The sequence below is a fragment of the Lytechinus variegatus genome, chromosome 14 (genome assembly GCF_018143015.1).
Source record: "Lytechinus variegatus isolate NC3 chromosome 14, Lvar_3.0, whole genome shotgun sequence".
Lineage (NCBI taxonomy): Eukaryota > Metazoa > Echinodermata > Echinoidea > Temnopleuroida > Toxopneustidae > Lytechinus > Lytechinus variegatus.
This window is the reverse complement of record NC_054753.1, coordinates 12,253,671-12,276,003: the sequence shown is the minus strand read 5'-3', so window position 1 is coordinate 12,276,003 and position 22,333 is coordinate 12,253,671. Positions and strand designations below refer to the sequence as shown.

General features: G+C 35.7%; 1 protein-coding gene across 1 annotated transcript in view; it reads left to right on the top strand.

The window, feature by feature from the left end:
* The first annotated feature begins 3,187 nt into the window (after positions 1 to 3,187).
* The window catches only part of LOC121427203 (probable cation-transporting ATPase 13A3), a 57,727-nt gene continuing 38,581 nt past the window's right edge, over positions 3,188 to 22,333 (top strand). Inside the window, exons 1-4 of the mRNA XM_041623477.1 lie at positions 3,188 to 3,311; positions 14,357 to 14,433; positions 19,713 to 19,880; positions 21,757 to 21,839. Of these exons, the coding sequence (XP_041479411.1) occupies positions 14,383 to 14,433; positions 19,713 to 19,880; positions 21,757 to 21,839 (302 nt within the window). The 5' untranslated portion in view covers positions 3,188 to 3,311; positions 14,357 to 14,382. The remainder of the gene's footprint in view (positions 3,312 to 14,356; positions 14,434 to 19,712; positions 19,881 to 21,756; positions 21,840 to 22,333) is intronic.

Here is a 22,333-nt window from a genome sequence, read left to right as displayed (position 1 = left end):
TGAAGAGTTTTGTTGCAAGAGGGGTAAGGTCCACTGTTTACCATTCCGAGAAAAACCGTGTTTTTTTTCTCACTTACTGCAAATTATGAGAAACTAAATTGTCATGATGTACTACCCTATCATGTGAACATAAAATTGGGTTTAAAAGAAATCTATACCTGTCTTCAATTTTATTATATGTATTATTTTAAAATTATCATCGTGGACCTAACCCCTTTTGCAACTAAACTGAAATGAATCCAATCTATTTTGATTAAAAAGGGATTTTTCTTTGCCACTTAGTTTTATTCACGTTTTCATGTGAATGTCAAATTTTGGTTGTTTTCATCAGAATGGCTAAAATTTAGAGGTTTTGAGACATAAAACAATACAAATTTATGAACAATAGACCTAACCCCTTTTGAAAAATAAGCTCTTCAATATAGTCTGTTTTCAAAAGGGGTTAGGTCCACTCCCAGAAAATCATTTTTTTTGTTCTCCCATATTGCAATATTCTTATGCGAAATAAATTTTCATGATACTCTACCATGAGAACATAAAATCGGGTAGAAAAGAAATCTACTTGTCCACAGATTTTTAAAAATATTCTTTTCCAAAAAAAATACTGTGTGGACTTTTGCAACCAAACTGAAATAGACCTAACCCCTTTCCAAAAAAAGTGATTTTTCTTTGCCATTTTAGATCACTTTTTAATAAGAATTTCAACTTTTCTTTGCTGGTATCATCTTATAGAGCTACTAAAAAATCTGTACAATGAGACAAATAAAATCAAATTTGATGAAAAATGGACCTAACCCCTTTTGCAAGTGAGCTCTTGAGATAGAGAAATATAAAATTTTATGCTAGTTTGATTTTTCCCTTTTTATTCAAATAAACTTTTTTTTGAGGTGGACTTGTCCTTCAATGTTCAACATGTTTCTCTATTTCAATAAAAAAAAACAAGGCATGCCGAGATGGAAGTTGTCCTTAACTTTGCAATACCACCCCAGCAAACTTAACTTATGACATACCGGGGAGGGCACCTATATAACGCAGTTGGCATGTGCCGCGGAGGGGACCCCCATTTTTACACTCAAATTTCCGTTCCAAGGCATAGCATTTTTTGTCTAATTGAGAAAAAGAACAAAGAAAGCCGCTCCGAAGCATAGCATATTTTTCGTTACGCCATTTCGGTCCCATTGATCTGCTACAATGAGCTGCAATTTTGGTGAAAAGAGGGGCCGCAGAGCGCTGTTCGACCGTCGCCTCTACGCTGCGCCCGTGCCGCCGGGCTTGCTGCATGCCTATATAGGGATGCATATACGCACTCACACGCTGGCGATCCGTTCCAAGGACCCCCGTTCTCACAAACATTTGTAATTCCGACGCCCGTTCCGAGGACCCTTCTTTTTACAATAAGCCCGCTCCAAGGCCCCCATTTTTGTCTCGCCCGCGGCACACCCCTACCACTTTTTTGGTCGAGTGCCCCCCGGGATGACATATGAGCTTTATTTTTATAAAACAGTGTCATGCACATCCTAATCGGTAAATGCAAATAAGGCAACCGATGACGTGCACCTACTCACTGCCCACTTTTGTATTTCATTATGAAATTTGTAATATTTGAAACTTCTCCCCATCTACAATAAGAAACAAAAAATTGATTCCGCCTGAACATGGAAAATCGATTTTTGTATTTTGATTCAACGATCAATTCTGCGAAAAAATATAACAAAAAAAAATTGAAAAAGGAAATTGTTGATATCATCTACTCTCTCATTATGCAAAGCAATTTGTCATATGGTACATACAACATTGTTTAATGAAAAATAAGCGATATTTCAAAATGTCTAAACTCTTTCAATTTGCATTGATTTCGATGAAACTTTTTTATCGTTTTGCAATTTTTGCTTGAATTATTTTTTCTCTTCTTATTCAAATCGATGTTTTGTTTCGCTGAACTTGACCTTTAAGGAACGGATTAATTCCACTGATGTCGTGGTAGACTACGTAACGATTTTATGATTAAATAAAATCAGATACAAATACGTGGAGTATCTTTTTATTTGGGGGGGGGGGGTTACTATAGATAATATTTGACTATTTTAGCATGTTTAGTAAGTCCACTTGTTTTTCTATCAAATTAGTGACATATGATGGCGCTTTATCCCTTTGAAGGTTCACGAAGGTGGAGGTGCTGTGGCCAAGTGATCTAGGTGCATGCATGGCTTTATTTGGAAAATCCGGGGTACGATACCCGGCCACGTACGGTACCAAGCTTTTATCCAGCATTCAAATAAATGGAAGTGCTTCTGAGTTCCTACGGGAGTTACCACAAAACAGAAACAGAAATGGAAGTGCTTTACGCATAACTGGTAACTATGTGTGCACTTGATTTTTTTATTTATTCATTTTTTTTTACAGTGAGCCTAAAAACTGTTGAATAAAAGAAAATCATGTGTCAAATGCAATGTGTGTTCTCTTTGTTGTTTTTTTTTCCAACCAAACATTTCTCAGAGTGCAGGGTCTTCACAAGCGCTTTATGTATAGCTCACAGCGGATTATAAATATTTTGGCAAAGAACTTTCAGACAATATTTATGTTTTTTTGTACCCTGAATTAATCAACAGAAGATGGAGACGAAGACGAAGAAGGAGAAGAAGATAAAGAAGAAGAGAAGAAATTGAGAAGAGGAGGAGTTGTATATAGGAGGGGGGTGTAAGGAGGAGGAGGAGGAGGAGAAGGAGGAGGAGGAGGAGGAGGAGGAGAAGGAGAAGGAGGAGGAGAAGGAGAATAATTAAGGTGGGAAATGAATCATGTAAAAATCGATCCCAATTAAATCAATTTGATTTTTTTTATGTGGTCTTAATGTTTGTTCACCAAGTTCATTCACTCGCAGCCTGTTTTATCATTTATAAATTTTGCTTCTCATTCTATGTCCGGCCCCCAAAGAAAATAAATTCGTCACGTTCTGACCCCCCTGGATCCCCATCGATCCCTCATGCAGCTCAATCGATAATGTTAATAATTGTGTCTGTCACTTCCCCCGAATTGTACTGATCGCTATTCACGATTATTGTTATCATTATCGTTTATTTTTCACGTTTATCTGTACACTTTCTCTGTAAAACTTGTGTATGGGGGCTGAACCCCCCCTCGATCGAACAAAAATACGGGCGCCCTTGACTTTTTAATGACGTCATTATCCATTAGCTGCAGCGACTCTGATTGTCTTCGTGGCATGTGTTAATTTTCGGCTGTATTGGCCTTTTGCGGGATGTTACTAAGATGAAATTCGATGTAGTAGATTTCTACAACGAGCCGCCAATTAGGTAAGTGGGCCATAATTTTTCATGCGAGTATAAATAAAGCGATTATGAGTTATTTTATCATACTTCAGATTTAATTTTGTCAGCGTCGTACATGTCCCACATATCGAGTTTTGTGTTACCTCGTGTCAAGACAAGTTCATTAGGCTAAGCTAGTCTTGAGGACGCAATGATGATGATTTTTTTAGATATGTCTTACATTTCTTCATCATTGACGAAGAAATGTAAGACATATCTAAAAAAATCATCATCATTGCGTCCTCAAGACTAAGGCTAAGCTATAAAGCTTACAAATGTCTTTATGATTGTAGGCACTTGTTCACTGCTACCATCCTGCCTGTGGAGAATCTATAGGTAGGACTATGGTATGCCAATGCTGTATACAGCACACACTTTAAAAAATCAATTAAAATATCACTTTTGTGACCAAAATTTCTAATTTCCATACAGTTGCAATTTATTTTTCATGAGTAACTTGGTCTTGGGAATAATTTTTGTATTCACCAGACACGTACATGTACGTGCATAGTTAGGTATGTGACTATCGCGCGATGTAATCTCAATACCGTGACCCCGGCAGCGGTTTCAGAACGAGTTTGGGTTGCTCGGTAAGGGGTGGCTTTAAATGGGCGTATATTTGGCGGTTTCTCGCCAATTTGGCTTATTTTTGCTGATGACGTAGCTGAGAAAATTCCCCTTCACCCCGATATCAAATTTTGAAGATCGGAGGCATGGAAGTTGGATTGGGATCGTGTGAAAGTCTGATGTTGTCTTTACCATCGTAACCGGCCCTGAAGGTAAGTTTTGATAGTTTTGAAACCTATTTTAACAGCTTGTTCATATATTTTTTTAGGTGTGTTGTGAATATAAATCAAATCTAAACATCCGATCATTTATTTTTTACTTCCTCAAAATTGATTGTCAGAAATGGCAAACTGCCGCGAGAGTTGCGTGCTACGCGACCATCATGATGAGTGCAGTGTCGCCGTGAGCCCTGGCATGGCTCAGAGGAGTTATGCTAGCAGTTTTTGCATGCATTGATTGAATTATTATTTGCTTTTGAGATCTAGAGTCTACTTGTTTATATTTATATTATTAGTTATTACATCCTTTGATGCATATAAATATACGCATTACACAATTTTAGCTTGTTTTCAGTAATTTGTTGTAAGATAATTGGGATGTCATTTATCATTTATTTAGGCAAACTTAGTCTTAGCCTGAGGTCACCCAAGAAAAAAATAATGAAAAATAATAATAAACAATATAATTTTAGGTCCTGCATTGAATCATGTGCTCATACACAGTTCAATTATAAATTATAGAAGATTTTATTTTTGTTAATGATATATATAAGAGTAGAAACTGACATCAAAATTTTGTTCAATAAAAACATCTGTTAAAAAGTAGGCCCAGATTTTTTTTTTTTTCATAAAAAATGTATGTCTAGTATATTCATTACCCAGATAATACATTACCAGTTACAATCATGTAATTTTTTTAATTTTTTTTATTTATTCATTTATTATTATTATTTTTTTTTTTTTGGGGGGGGGGGAACTTTATCATGATGTGAATTACATCATGATCAAACTACCCCCCAAGCAGAGCTTCCAAGTAGTACTGATTTTCAGTATTTAGTACTGAAAAGTGAGAAGAATACTGATAGTTTCATGTAAAATACTGATTTCTAAAGTTTCAGTTGTATGTGTGGTCTTATTGTTTTTTTTTAAATACTGATTTCCTCACCGAAATACTGATTTTCGGCTTAAAAAATACTGAAATGTTCCTTTTCGGGTTGGCAGCTCTGCAAAAGGTCTTTCTTTTTTTCAGGTACTTAATAGAAAAAAATGCCGCGACCAGCTAAGAAACGTAAACGGGCAATGCCCGAGAAAATGGGCAAGATTCGTCAATACCTGACTGACAATTTTGAAGTCTTCCCTGAACAATTGACAGATCTGAAGAATGGACACTTGCTACTTCTTTACACCAATAATGACAATTCAGTTGGAAAAACAATCAAGCTTGTTGGAGAAAAGTTATCATGTAGATTCACTCATGCTCAGCTGCGGTCTCTACTTAACAATACGAAGAAATTTAAACGTGTAGATACTGATGCCCTCATGACAAAATACAAGAGCCTGTGCTGTGATCCATTTTCTTCATTTGATCATAATGTCACCGCACTACAGGTACCAGAGTCTTCAGAACCTCAACAAGAATCTTCACATGGTAAGTACAAATGGATCTTCATACGGTCATAAATTTGAAGATCAGAAAGATATACTTTCATTTAATTGAATCAAAATTTTAACTAATGTAAGCTATTACATGTACATCCCCTGATCTAAATTTATGACATGAAATTATGTATTTTTTAATATGTCACATTACAATGTACCCAACAAAATAATTATGGCCTTGAAGAAATAAATAATGACATTTAAGGCAGACTCATGCATTTATTATTTTTTATTAAATAGATTTTGTGCAGATCTGTGCCATATAATATGAATTTTGATAAATGTTCTAATCGATAATATCTAATCAGGATCCTTGTTGCATAATGCACTTGTCAATGTGAAGACCCACCCTGCTACCCCCCCCCCCCCCCGACTTGGGTGCGTCATTTCCTGGTTTTGTCAGTCGAATTAGTGACCCAGGATTTTTCCACTATTTGTCCATCAAAATTTTGACCCTACTTACCAAGGATGTCCGTCATTTTATTTTTACTGAGGTGCGAGTCATTTTCATTGTTTTGTCAGTCAAAAAAGAGCCTGAGGGGTGCATCAAAAACCATCTATGGTCATCCAAAAAATTACCATGACGCACCCAAGTCTGGGGGTAGCAGGGTGGGTCTTTACATGGACAAGTGCATAAAAGTATTTCTGCGAACCAGTAAGAAATGTTTCAAATTTGCAATTGGTCATAACTATTTTTTGTTACAGAGCACAGAGCAGACTATTCTGAGAAACATGAACGTGTAGAGAACGATGATAATCCAAATCAAGAGGAGACCCAACCAGGCAGTACACCAAGATCTTCAGAGGTGACTTGTGTGGAATCTCAAACACCACCTAGTTCAACTTCTGTCCGCTCATCCTCTCGGAAACAGCATACACTAACACCTAAGAAAATAAAGTTGAAAAAACGATTAGAGTTTGCTTCTAAGTCATATAGAAAACTTCAGGAGAAACACAGGACAAAAATGCAAGAAATGAGATCAAAAATTGATTTCCCACGGATTCACAAAATTAAGCGTCTGAATCAAGAAATTGCCCGTAAAAACATATCACTTGTAAGACATGGGAACCAAATTCGCAAACTTCGTGCACAGCTTTCTAAGGTCGATTCACCTCTAGCTGAGGAGCTGGCAAAATCAAAACAAAGACTGAAGAATGCAGAACGAAAGCGACAGCGATTACACAGCACGTTAGCAAACAGCGTTGATCACAAGGAGAGGGATAATCAGAAACTCAAAGGTCAAGTAAAAATGAAAGATGAAATGATTGCATACCTACAAAATGAAAAGCTGTCTCTTGAAGAAACAGTTGAATCTATGAAGTGTAGAGTGTCTGAGTTGCAGAAAGAGGGAAAGACATATTCGTTAGACATGCGGATGTTAGTTTATGATTGTGTAGTGAACCATGTGCCAATGAAGAATGTACCAATTTTGCTCAGTCAGTTTGCCAAGCGTTCTGGTGTTACACTTGAGACAGTTCCACACAGGAGTACAGTTGAGCAAATGACACGTGAACTTGGGGTTATAGCTGACTTCCAGGCTGCAGAAACCATTTTGGGAGAAGATGACTTGACATTGGGTTTTGACGCCACCACCCAGGAAGGTGTGCATGTAAATAGTATACATGTCACCAGCAAGACTGATTGCTGTGTTTTGGCACTAGACCAATTGCCAGGTGGTACTGCTGAAGACTATGAGCTGCATATCAACGAGACAATTGAAAACTTAGCAAGCGTTCACAGCAAGTTCTCTGCCACAAATTTTGAAGAAACTCGCCAAATAATGATTAATCACATTTCTAATACCATGACAGACCGCGCAACTGTCAATCATGCAACAATCCAACGTGTTGAATTAAACTGGAATAAACATCTCAATGAACTCAACTGCCATCTTCACCCTCTCGATACTATCGCCAGTTCTGTCCGAACAGCTCTGAAAGCCAGTGAACCGCCCGAACTTGTCAAGAAGGTATATGGCACAGACTGTGTCGCAAGCAACCTAATACTTGCAATTAACAAGTTCAGGTATAAGGACAGTAAAGGTGACCCTAAGGGCTTTGTAAGTGCTTTGGACAGTGCTGGTCTGCCACGGGGGCTGTTACCACGTTACCGTGGAAACCGTCTCCACATCATGTTTCATATTGCAGGGAAGTTACATGAACATTCAAGCTTTTTCCTCAAACTGTTTGAAGAAGGTACCGCAACTTGTGGAGGGTTGCAGAGTGCAATACTACAGGACTTCAAATTACCTGTAGCTCAAGTAGAGTTACAGGTCTTGGGCTTGATAGGGAAGCTATTGTCGGGGCCATGGATGACAAAGTTTTATCGGCCGAGTTCAACAGAAGAGTGCAGTCATATGAGTGGCATTGCCATTGTTAAGGAGGTGATTGGTGTAGCAGAGAGGTTCTCTGAAAGCTGCCTGGATATGCTGACAACAACCACAGACTTTTTCAGTCAGGCCCTGGCAGATGATGACCACACACTTGATGCACTGCGGTCTAAGCCAGTTGATGAAACAATGTTCTCCTCTCTCATGAAATCATGCCTCATGCAAGTTGTTGAAGTTCTTGAACGCCAATACCATCGGTACTTTGGAACGGATCTCACCGATCAACTAATCAAGGAGACCCAATCCGCCCGTTGCCACAATATTGATGCTGAGGAAATAATGGGCATGTTCAGTGCTGCAAAAGACCATGCACCAAATGCTACTATGTCCTTCCTGTCCTCTAGGATCCGTGCCCAAAAGAACAGGGTGGTTGACTACCTCGACAGCCTAGTGCCTGAAAAGAGAAAACAGTTGATTGATTATTCGATTAACATGGCCAGGAAACTTCGTGTAAGAAAACGTAAGCAGACTGAAGAGATCAGGTTAGAAATTGCCAGTCGCCTTAGTGAGAAGAAACAGCGGAAGAACACCTTGGAGAGGAAAAGACTTGAGAAGAAGCTGAAAGCATGTGACACAGGATCCTTAGACATCAATGTTGAATTTGCAAATATCAAAGATAATGAGCGTCTGGTTTTGGCCAGCATTCTAGCTGGAAATATTGTCGGTCATCAGATTGGCCATGTCTGGTATGATAGTGATACACATGAACGAGTGATGTACTTCGGCAAGGTGGAGAAACTGTTGAAGAAAGGGGGTGGTACTTACCGTATTGGATACTGGAGCGAGGGACAGTCTTATGAGGAGGATGCTGAAGACTATGACATCTCAAAATATGCACTTGCTGCTGACCTCCTAAATGAGGATTTAACTATATCATAATCATAGCAAGGTAAGCTAGTGAGGTACAGTTTTAGGTACAAATTCAATGGATGCCAAACAATAAATGATGTACCGGTATATGAATTTGTTGAATGTTTCTTTAGTATTTCCATTCCTCATATTCATAGATCAAATATCCTTTATATTCTATGTTTCCTTAGTAGAAATTTCCATCAAAATATACCAAATCAGGAAATTTTTTTCTGCAGCAGTGAGATTTGAATAGATAACTAATTAATTTGATAATTACTAATCAATTCATTTATCAAATACTGCAATACTAAGATCTTTCTGTAAGTATTCAATGTTTTATCATTCTGAAAGTTTTATTTAGAAGATATGTTGTTCGGAAGTTCCTGTAAAAAAAATCCAAACTATAAGGAAATTATATACTTTTATATGTGTTCGGTAATGAGTTTATGAACAATTAACATATCAATTTACTAACTAATAATTACTAATTAAATATTAAATACATTGATCAATTAAGACAAATATTGATATCCTTTCTCATCACCCGATTTTACTCAGTTTTATAGAGTAAAATGAATAATTTGTACAATTTTGTAAAAATACCCATTTTTTTGGTCATGGTCGGTCACACATTTTGAATGGTCGCAATGGTAAGTCAATGGTAAAAATTAAATCAGATTTTTACTATTAAAAAATTCATAACTCTCTTAATATTTGGCCTAGAGTAATGGTTAATATACCATTTTAAATGGTTTTTTCAGCCCTTTCCAATGGACTAGGTTACAATGTAATTCCATGATTTTGATTTTTTTTGTCACATACCTAGCATAGTGCCAACTTAATGTGTTCTGCCATCTTGCTTGTTGGTTGCCGATAAAATGCGCATTTTCAGATTTTTTTACGCTCAGTCATTATCCATGACTGAAACTTTGACCAATCAAAAACTAAGATTCTATAAGAAATATGAATAGATCTATTCATATACAAAAGTATAAACATAGATAATTCAGTTTTATGTGAAATTTAAACCCAATACTTCAAAATAGGGTTAGTTTTGTCACTTTTGTGTCTCTAAAATGACCCTTAAAACCAGAATTTTATTTCATAAAAATAAGGGTTTTCCCAAGTTTCCATGGTAACGCGGTCTGAATTAAAAAATCTTAGCAAACACTTCATTTCAGTGATCGAGGGTGTATTTGTTTACGGTATACCGTAAGTAACGGTGTATTAACCGCACCTTTTTCTCGGCGGGGTAGAAGCAAAAGTCGGGGGTGCGGTTTATACACGGTGACGGGTCTGAGCCAGCCCGCCGTAACCCCTCCCGTACATGTACGATGTCTGCCAGTTCACAACACATCGAGTGGCCGGGCGTAGCCGCCCAGGCAATGTCGTTTAGAGGGGAATGAGCCGCGGGTAATGGGAAGCGATTATTGCAATATTAATTAAATGTTGTCCATAACAAACGCACCCACCTTCATGACACTAATTTTGACTTTATTCTCGATTCAAAGTAGTGAAGTTCCCTGGCTAATTTAAAAGAGATGCCAAGCATACTCGGTAATATTTTGTCACCGCTGAGCGAGAGTTGAGTGAGCTTAGAGATTGCGTTGTAATGTGGTTATAGTGCGACTTAAGCTGGCGCTATTCAAAGTCCCGTTTCGCGCCAGCTTGTTTTTTTCCTTCCTGTTTGCTTTTCATAAGATACCATGTAAACCACGCACGAGAGAGACGGCACGAAGTCGTAAAAAACAACTGGAAAAAATGCCAATTTCTTTGTTTCTTGAACCTTCCTATAATCCCGTATCCAAAATTCATGCTAAGACATCAAATTTCTGAAAGTGATTGTGAGATTGTGATGCAAGAAATGTGAATGTTTCTTCCTCCTACGCTGGGAAAGACACAGATCATAATTTGATAAGATGTACTGGCATGACTTGTACTGTATCGTAGTTTGCAATGTAATGGCAGTGCTGTGTGTGTACACTGTGACTGTGAGGTGAGCGAGTGTAAGTTGCCAATATTGTCGGGACCGTTCTTTCTTTCTAACATTTGTAGATGAATTGATCAAGAACAGCATATTTCTGCATACCGGTAATCTCTTTGGATACTTTGAAATCTTAAAAACTTAGATTTTGTTTCTTCGTACCTCAAATATGCATGTAAATGTGAGAAGATTTTTTTTTTTTTTTTTTTTTTTTAGTCCAAAGTTGGGGGTGCGGTTAATACACGGGTGCGGTTAATACACCGTTACTTACGGTATACGTCTACAGAAGTTATAAAAAAAATTTTAGACCATGGATGAACTTTCAAAAAGAAGAATTTTAGGCAAGCTTTTACGATTTTTTGCAATATTCTGACACAGCTCACAGGCACTTTGAAGACGTAATTTTTACAGAATTAGAAGAAGACATGGATTTTCCTAATTATCACGACGAATATGCAACTTACTTGTAAACAAATCAAACAAAGTCTATGATACATTTTCGATAATGCAAAAAAGAGACATTCAAGTCTCTGATTGAGAGCCGCAGATTGAACATTCGCACAGCGCAATGGCAACGTTTTCGCCGAATTCTTCGGGGCGAAAACTCCAATTGAGCCGTACCACTCACCAGTCCCGAACGCTGCGCTATATGTTTGATGATATATCTGGTGCCATTTCGTGCTTATAAATTTTTTTTTTCTACAATGCCACTATCTCATTAAAATTGTGTGTCATGATAACATTGGAAATATTATCGTTTAATGGCCCAAAGGATTGACTGTAATAAAAGATACTTTGAAATATTGTCAGAGAGTGATTAGTTGGGTGATGTTTATGGTCAGAATTTATTCATGGCTTCGGGTGAACTTACGCGAACGCGGTCACTTGCTCACGGGGCGAGTCGGCCTTGCCCTTTGGTGGAAGGCCGTTGGGCAAAGTGCAGTGCAGCTAGAGCAGAGTTGGGCCTGGGAGTTAGGTAAAAATACTCTGAAATAAGTAATCTGAAATTTTTTTTCTTATTGCTTTGGATTACTTAGATAAGAAATTCAAATTCTCAAAGTTTAAATCCAATTTTAGACAGTGGCATAACAAAGAGTGCTTTATGGGGGGAGGTCTTGCATGCCCCCAATTCATGAACAAGAAAAAAAGAGAAATAGGAAGATAATCTTGCAAAATTGTTTAATTGGATTTTCGTAACAAAAACATAAAAATTATGCTCATGTCGCTTGCTTGCAACTATATACTTTTATAAATTTTGCCTGATACGCCATATAGTATAACCCTCAATTTTTTTCGCTCGTTACGCCACTGATATAACCTCTAGTTTATGCCAACATAATTTGGTTGCGGGATCAAAGCATCAGCTATAGCTAAACATTTATACTTCATGCCTGTTCAACTTCCAATTTACAGGTTTAGGCCTGTATTTATGAGATGTTTGTAAGATCTGTGGGTGCATGCCTTTATTTTGTTTTATTTTCAATTAAAACAATTATCATTAATTGTGTATTAATTCAGTATTAACCTCCATGATACATTAATATTGTGTTAAATCATACAATCTCTGTTATATTAAGCCCTTTTAAAAACATGCTCAGTAGCAGACCCCCTCCCCATATATAAACACAATAAAAATGTATATAAAATTAATTGACCCCCCTCCCATTTGGAGGTCAAAATGAAAAAAAGAGAAAAAAAATGTTCAACATAATCAACCCCCCCCCCCGATGAGGCAGCTGTCGGTGACTTGATGTCTTCTTTGACTTTTTTTTTGCTTGTATAATAGGCCTATTGAAGAAATAGAGGCTACTCTAAGTGTCCCCTATGAAAATGGATCTGGATCTGTAAGTGCATGGGGCTGCACCCTCTTTAACGTCATAGCTCTACCCTATATCTTTAGGTTCTAGCTCATTTTTTTCAGCTCCCTGATTTTTTGGAAGAAAAAAAAACGAGGCGAAAGAAAAGAGTGAAATAAATCAAATACGATTAATCAAAATTTGAGTTTGGAAGAATTATACTTTAAATAGAGAAACCCTCCCCCTCTCTCTCTCTCCCTCCCCCCACCATAAAGCCCCTTGCTCATTTCTCTTATCTCACCTTGACCTTAATTAATTAATCTTAACGATTTGGCGGTACAGACAAACTTGACTGATCGCCATCATAGTTTCATCCCCAACAAACACGGAACAAACAATAACAATTCTGTTTTTCGACCCAACATGCATCATTCCTTTCAATATGCGTAAGGCCATACGTGGGCATGCACAAACAACTTGGGTTCACAAAAACTGACCCGCGTTTGGACTGAAATTGTGATTAAAATAAAATGTTATAAATATTTAAAAAATATGGGCATAATTAAGGATATTTCATCAACGGAAAAACATCCATTGCTAATTCATAAGAATTCCGGAAAAGATTTGAACGAAGTTTATATCCACGGTAATTAAGAGGAATAAGTGTATGAATGAATGGCGTTCGAGCGTTAGCCGGTGAGGGCGCGGGCCAAATCTGGCCAGAGTCTGGCAGTATGGCGTCGTCCATTTATCCGTTAGCCAGCGGCGACTGCACGTACGTGCAGAGCGCTCAAAAACTTGAATTTTGGGCATATTTTTGTGTATGCCCTCTATTGGTGGAAAGTAATATGGCAAGATAATTTTCATTTTTTGATCTCTATTTTTAATTAAGAAAAAAATGATTTAAAGATTCAAATTCAAATAGAGCCAAGTTGTGTGAATAATAGGTGTAATGGAAACTGTCAGTGTAAAGAAATCAAGCATTTGCCCCAAAGAAAAAGAGAAAATAAGCCAAACATTGCCACCCTTATTTTGCCACACATGTAGATATAAGTGAGAACAAGGTTATATCATATTTTGAGGCTCTTATGACAAGTGTTATACCATCCCAGTCATTTCACAATGAAAGTTTCACTATAATTCTCTCGCGTGCCCAAATCATGATATTTCTGGTTATTTTTCATATGTGGGCGAGACGCAAAATTGCTTTTGCCTTGTTTTCTAAATTGCTTTGAAATAATTAGGGTAATTTCTTTTAGATACTTCAAGTCTTCAATTACTTTCCTTCTCACATTTATTTTCACATTGCTGTTTCTCATTGAAAGTGCACTTCTCAACCCATTCGAAGGGAAAAACTGAAGGGGCGGGGGCAGGGTATTTTTCATAAAAACATTGTTTGTTTTTTACTATTTCAAGTAGTATTCTAATGAACCATATTTGGAGCAACTCACATTATACATGTACATTCAATATATTTTATTATATCTCAAAATTCATGTGGGCTAACTAAGAATGGGGGGGGGAGTCATATTGCCGATTGCCCTCATTCTTTCTTCCTATAAAAATCTTATTACTGCTTAAAGCTCATGCACTTTAAGCACCATATCTTCATGAAATACTATGTGTAATTGTACATGCACACCAATATTTAAGTGTCATTGAATTTCTACTTAAGCACACTTTCACTTTCATCACGAGCCTCTTCCAGTGTTTTTTTTTTTTTTTGCTATATAAAGTCAATGTTCAGTGTGATTATTTTTAATGTTATTTTATCGGCCAACAGATAACACAACCTGTCAACTCTGCAAGATGCAGAAAAGCCAAGCAAATGTTCTAAATCATGGCACAGAGGATGAATTGGTAAGCTTAATCTTTACCTTTTTACAGTTAAATGGATTGATCAGTAGAGGCAGCATTTGTGTATTCATATTTTAGTTTATATTTTGTCTTGAGAAATTTGCTCAATAAACAGTGAATAAAATCAAGTTTTTGATACATGTATGCACTCCATTTCATTCCAGCTGACAATACCCATAACACCCTTTTCCCCACTTCTCACCTGGGGCTCGTTTCATAAAGGTTACAACTGTTGTAACTTTTGCCATTACTGCAACTACCATGGTAACAGGGCTCAGCAGCCAATCAAAATCAAGGTTACCATAGTAATTGCCAGAATGGTAAAGTTACAACAGTTGCAAGTCCTTTATGAAACGGCCCCTAGATCCTTTAAATAGGGCTCCTTCTATGGACGATATAAGTTTGAACTAATCTTAATAATAATAAATAATAATAATGAGACTTGTAAAGCGCCAAATCCACTCTGTAGAGTGCTCAAGGCGCATAAAGAGCTAAGAGTTAAATAGCAAAGTTTTTAGAAGATTTTTGAAAGTTTCGACAGAGGTACATGTACATATTTTTATGTCTTGAGGAAGGCTATTCCACAAAGTGGGGCATGCAAAAGCAAATGATCTTTCCCCCAAGTTTTTGAAACTTTCGGAATGACAAGTAAGCCAGAGGTGGATGAGCGCAAAGATCTGCCTGGTCTGTAGTGATTGGTAAATTTGTATTGTGGTGCTGATCCACGAATACTATGAAAGGCAAGTAACAAAATCTTAAAAATAATCCGTTTTTTTATAGGGAGCCAGTGCAGCGAATATAAGATAGGGGTGATATTGTATTTATTTGTTCAACCATAAAACACATATCAAAATAGCAATGTACAATAGATGATAAAATTAAATTATGGTTTGGGACACCGAAAAGCAAAATGCTTGTACATGGTATCCCAAAAAATTATAAAAAAACAAGAAATAACTTACATTAAGAACAAATGCAATAACAACAGAACATAAGTTCACACACCAACATACGCACACACACACACACACACATACACACACCCTAACACACACACACACACAAATGCCTGAGACTAAAAGACTTAAGGGAGGTACATACATTTAAAGAGTGTCCATAAGTAGTGATTTGAACAGTAATTTAAATTTATTCAGATTTGTACTTGATTTAATATCTGGTGGGAGTTCATTCCATTTCTTTACTCCATTGCTTATTAGGGACTGAAGACCAGCTGTAGTTTTAAAAAGAGGAATATAAAGCTTGTTACCTTGACGAGTGTTATAAGGGTGCAGTTCTGAATTAAATACAAAAGGATTATCCTTAGACTCAGGAATGATATTATTCAATGTGGAGTATATAAATATAATTGTATTAAAAGTGACAAGTTCATAAATAGGCAGTATTTTCAAATTTTTAAATAGAGGAGCAGATGGGGAACGAAAATCAGATTTGTTGATTATTTTAACTGCTTTCTTTTGAAGTAATTCAATTTTGGATAAATGAGTTTTATACGTGTTGCCCCAGACATAACTTTCATAATTAAGATAAGACAAAATAAGGGTATTATATAATATAAGCAGAATATGTTTAGGTAGAATATACTTAAGCCTGGATAATATACCAACATTCTTTGATATTGTGTTGCAGAGGTGATGTATATGTGTACTCCAGTTTAGATTTTCATTAAATATAATCCCAAGAAATTTAACATCACTTAATCTATTTAATGTTGTATTATCAATATGAATATCATCTAGGTTTCCAGGAACCCTCCTGTTCCTTGTCCTGAAAATAATATAATTAGTTTTTGAAACGTTTAAGGATAATTTATTACATTATTTGGAACCAGGTGTTTATCTTTTTTAATTCGACATTAATGGATTGAATAACATTAGTTTTATTTATTAGCCATCATTGCACAAGTGTCGTCAGCAAACAAAGAAAATTTAACCAAGTGTGATGAATTTACAATATCATTAATGTAGACAAGGAACAGGAGGGGGCCTAAGACAGAACCCTGGGGTACCCCACATCTATTCGATTGAATAGATGATTTGACACCATTGACCACCACGTATTGTGTTCTATTATTCAAGTAGTTATGTAGATATGTGAGCGTTTACTTGACAAAGTGACAATGCGAGCGGCTGCATTCTGAAGCTTCTGGAGCTTAAACTGAGCCTTCGGTAAATTAAACAAAAGGGCATTACAAAAATCAAGCGGGAGAAAATCAAGGCATGTACTATCTTTTCGGTCGCGGACTTAGATAAATATTTCTGGATAAATCCTAGATTGCGAAGATGATACCGAACTGATTTGCAGATATTTGAAATTTGGGAAGACATCGTCATGTGTGAATCAAAATTTACTCCAAGATTACGGCATGTTTGAGACAAATGAATTGTGTGGCCAGAAAATGAAAAGGAATTGACATCAATTTTGTTGAGCTGCACTTTAGAGCCAAACAAAAGAAATTCACACTTATCCAAGTTTAGTTTCAAGGAATGGGATTGCATCCTGTCGTGAACATCAATCATACATAATTGAAGACGATGAATAGCATTATCAGCTGCTTGCTGAGTTGAGTCAAAAGAAATAATAAGTTGAATGTCGTCAGCATAAATATGGTAGTCAATTCCATGATGGAGCATCATTTGCCGCAATCCAATCATGTAAATTGAGAAAAGGGTCAGTCCGCCCACAGAGCCCTGCGGTACGCCATGGGTCAGAGGTGAAGCAGCTGATTGACAGCCATTTATACATACAATCTGTGAATGGGAAGAAAGATAGGATTCAAACCACTTGAATGCTTCACCTCTGACACCAAACAAACTTAGAGTATTCTGAGCATTTTAGTGAGCATTGTCACAATATTTATATCAGCTTACGTGTAGTGCCATCAAGCTTAAAATGGAAGCTCAAAATGTGTTTTGAGTCTGTAGAATCGACATTGTTATTTTAGAATATACATCCATGTTTTTTATGTTTTGTATCCTAATATTACTGTAGGTGTTTGTGCCAGTACAAGTCAATCTGGGTCTGCTCAAGGTCATTTTACTAATATTTTTTAAATTGTTACTGGTGGGAGTATATAGTACATGTGCCGAGTTGTATAAGTTCAATTCTTTGAAATGTTTGGGTAGAATATACATACATGTACATCATCATACATGTATATACATACATACATGTAAGTACATGTACATGTACATCGATGTAGCATACACTAAGTTATGTCATAAACATGCAGAGTATGCACAAATGAAAAAAAATCCATCTTTATATATATTTTGTAAAATGTACGTACATATGTGCAATGTATCGAAGTAGGCCTCATGAGGGTACATGAGGGTAATTTTTGTTCAATTATTATTAAGAAAAAGCAAAAAGTACACACTTTAACAGATCACCGCGCAGTACACTCATATCCATGGCATGAGAACATTCATTATGAATAAACATGAAACTTGTCATTTCCCAATTCAATGTTACAATACACAAGTATTGCCTAAAAGATTTCACAAATATGCTTGATTGTATGCACAGAAGAATATAAAAAATGAATTTGTCAATGTAAGCAACTGTGTGGATTATCACACTGGCAAGTATCCAAATAGTGAAGGACAAATTGGGTTTTTGATAAGTTTTTTTTCCAATATCAACCAAGTACATTACAAGGCTCATTACAATGCCAAAAGTAATTTATTCATCACATTGATTCAAGATTTCTGTAACACACACTGTAATGTATTGTTTACACTGTAAACTGTATGTATTAGTGTGTACATACATTTTTTGAAGCCTGTACAGTGTGATACTTGCCATCTTGTGATTAGTATTTTACTTTTTTTCCCTTAATGGAAATTTTGAAAATCATGTACAGCTTGTGGACTTTGGATTAAAAGGAAAAAGATCTTGTGTGAATCCCCAAATTTCAGATTTTAATTACAGTGGCAATGACAATATTTTTTTTTGCCCTAAATTGCTAGGGTTTGAAGTAAATTTCAGGTTGACAGTACATATACATGTAGTATGGACTGGTGTAATTCTGGATTCAGGTTGAATCCTAATAATTTCTTTTTAATCTCAAGGGATTTGAATTAAAATCATTTTAGATTTAAGAACTTATACTATGTTTAGGATTCAAACTAAATCAAGAATCTGATTAGTCCTTACAGTCTTCCTGGATTTATTTTAAATCTGTGCAATTTAGATGCTTAATACTTAAAGGTCAAGTCCACCCCAGTAAAATGTTGATTGGAATAAATAGAGAAAATTCAGACTAGCATAACGCTGAAAATTTCATCAAAATCGGATGTAAAATAAGAATTTGACATTTCAAAGTTTCGCTTATTTTCACAAAACGGTTGCATTTACGACTCGGTGACATGCAAATGAGATGGTCGATGATGTCCCTTACTATTTCTTTTGTTTTACACATGTATATTGTTTAAATTATACAATATTTCATTTTTTTACAGATTTGACAATAAAGACTGATTGAACCATATACATGTAGCATTAAACAATGCTAATTCCACTTGATCATGGAGGAAATACCTGTTGTTCCACTTGACAATGAGGAGAAAATTAGAATATGTCATATTTCATGAAATAAAATAGAAAAGATATAGTGGATGACGACATCAGTCTCCTCATTTGCATACCGACTAGGATGTGAATATAAACTGTTTTGTGAAATTAAGCAAAACTTAAAAATTTAATAACTTTTTTATTTCACATCTTATTTTGATGGAATTTTCAGTGTTATACTTGTTGGATTTTTCTCTTTTTATTAATCAAATCAACTTTTTGTTGGGGTGGATTTGTCCTTTAATGTATTTGATTGGTCAGACTATTGTTGTTATCAGTGGTATAGTAAGTTACATAATTTTTCATCACAGAATATATGTTTTTTTCTTTCTCCTTTTTCCTCTATTTTTCTTCTTACATGTAGGTCCTACATGTATTCTTCTTGATCTTGTTATTTGCATTTTCCTCTTCTCCTATCCCTTCCCCCTTTCGCTGTTGCCATTGCATTTGTTCAAATTCCTCTTCATCCTTTTTTTTCTCTTCTTTATATTCTTTTGATCATTTTATTTGTTGTCTATTTATTTCTTCTTTAACTTCTTCCCCTCTCGCATACAGTATTCTACCTTTTCTCCTACTCCCCTTCTTTGAATGAAGTTGTGAGGTGTAGTAGTTGAGGTCATATATACAAGAGAAGAATTATTATTTAGGGGCATATCTCTAACGAATGATTTTCTTCCCATCTCATGCAGCTATGCACAGGGTATAGGCGTAGCATCGTAAAGACCATTCTCTGTGTTCTTCTGTCTGTCATCACGGTTGGAGGACTTCAGCTAGTCTTCTACTGGAAGCCAGAATGGCGTCTTTGGTGCACCTCGTCAAAGTGCGTCTTAAAGAGAGCCACAAAAGTCCTTCTGCAGGTAACATAATGATAATCCACATCCGTTATGTAAAAAGCATTGATTGAAATGCTTAGAAGGTGTTATTTCTTTAATTATGCTATGATTTACAATTTCAATTTTAAACAAACTATTAATATGAATGTTATACAAATTAGGAAAATTTAAAGTATCAGCCTTTGGTCTCAATTTTTTATTCATAGGCCATCTGCAGTTCCATCAAATTATCAAAGAAGTAATTACACTATACATACAATAATATGATGAAGACGATGAGATAATGAATGATGATGATTACGATGATGGTGATAGTGATGATAATGATATTGATGATGATGATAGTGATGATAATGACATTGATATTGATGATGATTGTGATGATAATGACATTGATTTTGATGATGATAGTGATGATAATGACATTGATATTGATGATGATGATAGTGATGATAATGACATTGATGATGATGATGATAGTGATGATAATGACATTGATATTTATGATGATGATAGTGATGATAATGACATTGATTTTGATGATGATAGTGATGATAATGACATTGATATTGATGATGATTGTGATGATAATGACATTGATATTGATGATGATAGTGATGATAATGACATTGATATTGATGATGATTGTGATGATAATGACATTGATATTGATGATGATTGTGATGATAATGACATTGATATTGATGATGATTGTGATGACTGATGATAATGATATTGATAATGGTAATGATGAATATCTTGATGATGATTATAAATATGATAATGAAGAAAAAAATAATGATAATGAGAACCATAACAGCGATCAAGGCCATTACGACAAACAATAACAAATCATTGTGACGATACCAATGAATTATTTGGCATCCTGCATGGATTATCAGAGCTTTGTTTGATGAACAGTTAATTGCCCAATACAAACCGTCAAAATTTGTTGCCATTCTTTTTTTTATAATCTTTACTCTATATACATGTATATACTGTATTATATATATTTTTTTGTCTCACCTGCATAGCAGAGTTAGACTATAGGCGCCCCTTTTCCGATGGCGGCGGTGGCGGCGTCAACACCAAATTTTAACCGAAGGTTAAGTTTTTGAAAAGACACCATAACTTAAAAAGTATATAGACCTAGTTCATGAAACTTGGCCATAAGGTTAATCGAGTATTATTGAACATCCTGCCCAAGTTTCATGTCACATGACCAAGGTAAAAGGTCATTTAGGGTCAATGAACTTAGACCATGTTGGGGGAACGAACATCAAAATCTTAACCTAAGGTTAAGTTTTTGAAATGTATCACTGAACATCCTGCATGAGTTTCACGTCACATGACCAAGGTTCAAAGGTCATTTAGGGTCAATGAACTTTGGCTGAATTCAGGGTACCGGTATCTATTGAATTACTATCATAACTTTAAAAGTTTATGGATCTGATTCATGAAACTTGGACATAATAATAATCAAGTATCACTGAACATCCTGTGCGCATTTCAGGTCACATGATCAAGGTCAAAGGTCATGTAAGGTCAATGAACTTTGGCCATGTTGGGGGGTATTTGTTGAATTACCATCATATCTCTGTAAGTGTATTGGTCTAGTTCATAAAATGTGGACATAAATGTAAGAGTAACCAAGTATCAATAACATCTTGTGCAAGTTATAGTAGTTTTCAAAGTCAGCACTGCTACTATATTGAATCGCGTGATGCAGGTAAGACCGCCAGAGGCATTCCACTTATTTTATTCATCAAATTAGTTTATTTCAGTTGTTTAAATGTCATCAGCAAAAACATACAGTGTATAAATAAATTAGAATATTAATTTGATGTGTAAACCTTATTTTTTGTTTTTATCACTCAATTCTTCTCTTTTAATACCGTAGGATCAGTATAAGGAGGTCTGTGTCGCTGAGGTCAAATCTCGTCCACTGTCAGAAGCAACTATTAACAGCTTACATATAAACAGGTTTGTTGGGCTGCATACCATTTTTTTTGGGGGGGGGCGGAGAGTTATTTCCATTTACACTGTATGTCAGAACAGGAATGACAAGATTTATTGTCATCAGTCTTAAAAGTCTTATTTTTTCACACTTTGTTGGTTTTGTCTTATATTCTGCTGAATTCCAGGAAATATAACAAGAAATGTTGAAACAAAGAAACATAAAATGTAAACCATAGAAGTGTTTCAGGCATTCTTATGACAGAAATACCAATGAAAATGAAAAAAATGGAAATTATATTACAATTATCATCATTAGTATCATTAAATGTAATAGAATGAATTAATAATGTACAAAGACAAGTTTGAATAACTTCAAGCTACAAATAAGTGAATTTGAAGGATTTTGTAGGTTACAATTTTTCATGATGTTTATATTTGTAGAAAGATTGCTTGTGCATGCTGAATGCTCCAATGTATTAATGGATGGGGTTTGCCTGGCATATACAGTATTTGGCAAT